Genomic DNA, 2,483 nt, shown 5'->3' with positions numbered 1-2,483 from the left:
CAAGAGCTGGCTGAGCTCAGATCACCTCGCTCACTTCACCCCTGTGCTGCCTCCGAGGGCTGGCTCTCGTCCCAGGCACCCCCAGCCCCAGGGCACCATGGGGGGAGGCTCCCCACAGGGAGAAGACGTCCCCGTGGTCTCGCACAGCCCCTCCGGTGCGCAGGCCCAGCCCCTGCTGCCAGTGCGGGCGTGCCCAGGCCCTCACGGCACCACTCACCATGAAGAAGGCGCCGCGGTGGTAGTACTTCTGCAGGAACTTGTATTTGCCCTTCACCGCCTTGTTGGTGATGACCTTGCCGTTGGCCCGAAGCTCGGCCCGGCGCTCCTCCTCTGTCAGGTTCCGCATGCGCTCGATCTCCGCCTTCTCCTTCTCCATGCTGGGCAGGAGAGAAACCCTTGAGCCCGCGTCCCCACCACACATTCCCGGGACAGCCGCTGTCGCCAGCTGCCGTCCTGTACGTTTACTGACTCCGTAGGGGAGCAAAGGCACCCCGAGGGCGGGCAGGAGAGGCTTTGAGCACTTGTTCTAGCTAAGACCGTGCTGCCAAAGGGAAGCCTGAGGAAGAGATGCCTCAACTGCCCAGGGGCCTGTGGGACCTGGGGCTGCGACCTCTCAGCTTCGTGTCTACGCAGACGATACTTACGCCTCTCGTTCTTCACGGTCCCGTTTGATACGCTTCAGCTCACGTACTTTCCAGGCCTCGTACTCCTCCTCATCGTTCTCATCATCTGTATCAAGTGCATCCAGTGCTGCCAGTGAGCGCTTGTTCTCCTCCAGCTCCTTCTTCGCTTCCTCTTCTACGATCTGCAGCAAGGCACAAGCTAAGCTTGCTGCAGTGACTGCCGCCGCCCCTCCGTGCGACCCCCAGCCCGCCCCTCAGCACCTTGAGCGTGTACTTGCGCCTCTCCTCCGCCAGCCTCTTTGCCTCCTGTTCCAGCTCCTTCTGCTTCAAGGCTTCTGCTTCTCGCTCCTGCACTGTGATCCGGTCCTTCCTGCAGGCAGGGACCACAACAGCCTTCAGCCTTTCCGTGAGCCAGCGCAGCCACTCGGCTCCTCACAGAATTCCCCCCTCCTGCACCGCAGCCGCGTTCAGCCTTTGCTCTCTCCGAGGACAGGCTGAGTCCGAGGGCTCTCCCCTTTCCGGCCTTGCCTGCACTGGGGCTTACCGCGCCGTTCCCCTACAGCTGCAGGTGCACACGCAAGCGATGGGGGACCACGCCCCCCGCTGCCAACGGCTTCCCTTTGCCACGGAGCATTTGCCCGAGGACTCCGGACAGACCCTGCTGCGACAGCCTGAACCCGCAGCGACCGACGAGGGGCTGTCAGTGCAGGGATCACCCCTCGCTCCCGCCACAGCACGGAAAGGAGACCATGGCAGCAGAGACCATGGCAGCAGCGTCTGCTCCGCCCCCAACTCCCGACTCTCATGTCCTCACCCAGGGCTGACCCACGCAGCCGCATCACCCACTTGCGGATGAAGACAGGTTTGAGACGCGGCTCCATTTCATCCTCGCTGTCCGTGTACTCCTCGTACTCGGACTCTGACTCGGACTCTTCTCCGGATCGACCCTCATCTTCCAACTCCATCACTTCCATCTCCTCGGTTTTCCTCTCCTGTGCGCGCTGGCGCATCATCCCGCGCCGACGCTCGATCTCCTGATGGAGACAAACACAGAGGGGTCAGACGACCAGCCCCACCACCGCTTCCCTCTCACTCTCCTGTCCGACACGTGCTGTGTCTGGAGTGTTGGTTACGAAACGATACGCCCGTCCCTCTGGATGCAGGGTGGCCTCTCCTTGCGCCCCGTCTCGCACAAGAGAGCAGTAACCCACAAGTGAAGTCACGGCCAGCTGTGACAGTTGTCCAGCTCCACCAGAGAGCCCACACGTCCATGCAAAAGGCAGTTCCAGCCTGTGCCGTTCACGGGCTTCCCTAGGCCTGATATTGGGCTCTGCAAGTGCACCTCATCATCGATCTCTTCCTCTTCCTCTTCGCTGGTGTCCTCCCGCTCCAGGCGCCAAGCTTCCCCCTCCACCTCTGAATCACTTTCTCCAACCACTTCAGGCTCCACAATTTTACGGTGTCTTGCCAGCCTGCAACAGACCCCAATTAAATGACAGCACTTCGAACGTAAAGAGGCTGAGAGAAGTTAACTGTTCATGAATCGTTCCTAACGAGGCCATGGCAAGCGCTGGAACTGCCGAGTGTGGGCAGACCCCACCCGTTGTCTCCCAGGAGGCTGCTCTCTCCCAGAGCCCAGCACTCACCGCTCCTCCACATCTTCGGCGATGCGGTTCTGGAGGCGCCGGAGCCGGGGGTCGTTGGCGAGCTCCTCCTCCTGCTCCTCGGGCTCCACCTCCTGCTCCTTCGCCTTCTTGATGAACTGGAACTCCTCATCCTCCTCCTCCGAGGACTCCATGGGCGCGTAGTCGGGCCGCTTCCCCGACACGTACCGCTTCACCTTCACCTTCTCCATGGAGA

General features: G+C 61.8%; 1 protein-coding gene across 1 annotated transcript in view; it reads right to left on the bottom strand.

Annotated features, from left to right (window-relative positions):
- The window catches only part of MFAP1 (microfibrillar-associated protein 1), a gene marked incomplete at both ends in the record, with an annotated part of 3,717 nt that extends 1,239 nt beyond the window's left edge, over positions 1 to 2,478 (bottom strand). Inside the window, 6 exons of the mRNA XM_009572989.1 lie at positions 218 to 377; positions 645 to 805; positions 885 to 993; positions 1,470 to 1,657; positions 1,966 to 2,095; positions 2,270 to 2,478. Coding sequence (XP_009571284.1) covers positions 218 to 377; positions 645 to 805; positions 885 to 993; positions 1,470 to 1,657; positions 1,966 to 2,095; positions 2,270 to 2,478 — 957 coding nt within the window. The remainder of the gene's footprint in view (positions 1 to 217; positions 378 to 644; positions 806 to 884; positions 994 to 1,469; positions 1,658 to 1,965; positions 2,096 to 2,269) is intronic.
- Between the last annotated feature and the right edge of the window lie 5 nt (positions 2,479 to 2,483).

Source organism: Fulmarus glacialis, unplaced genomic scaffold, assembly GCF_000690835.1.
Source record: "Fulmarus glacialis isolate BGI_N327 unplaced genomic scaffold, ASM69083v1 scaffold18382, whole genome shotgun sequence".
Taxonomy (NCBI): domain Eukaryota; kingdom Metazoa; phylum Chordata; class Aves; order Procellariiformes; family Procellariidae; genus Fulmarus; species Fulmarus glacialis.
Note: the sequence above shows the minus strand (reverse complement) of the source record. Positions and strands in the feature narration are given on the sequence as shown.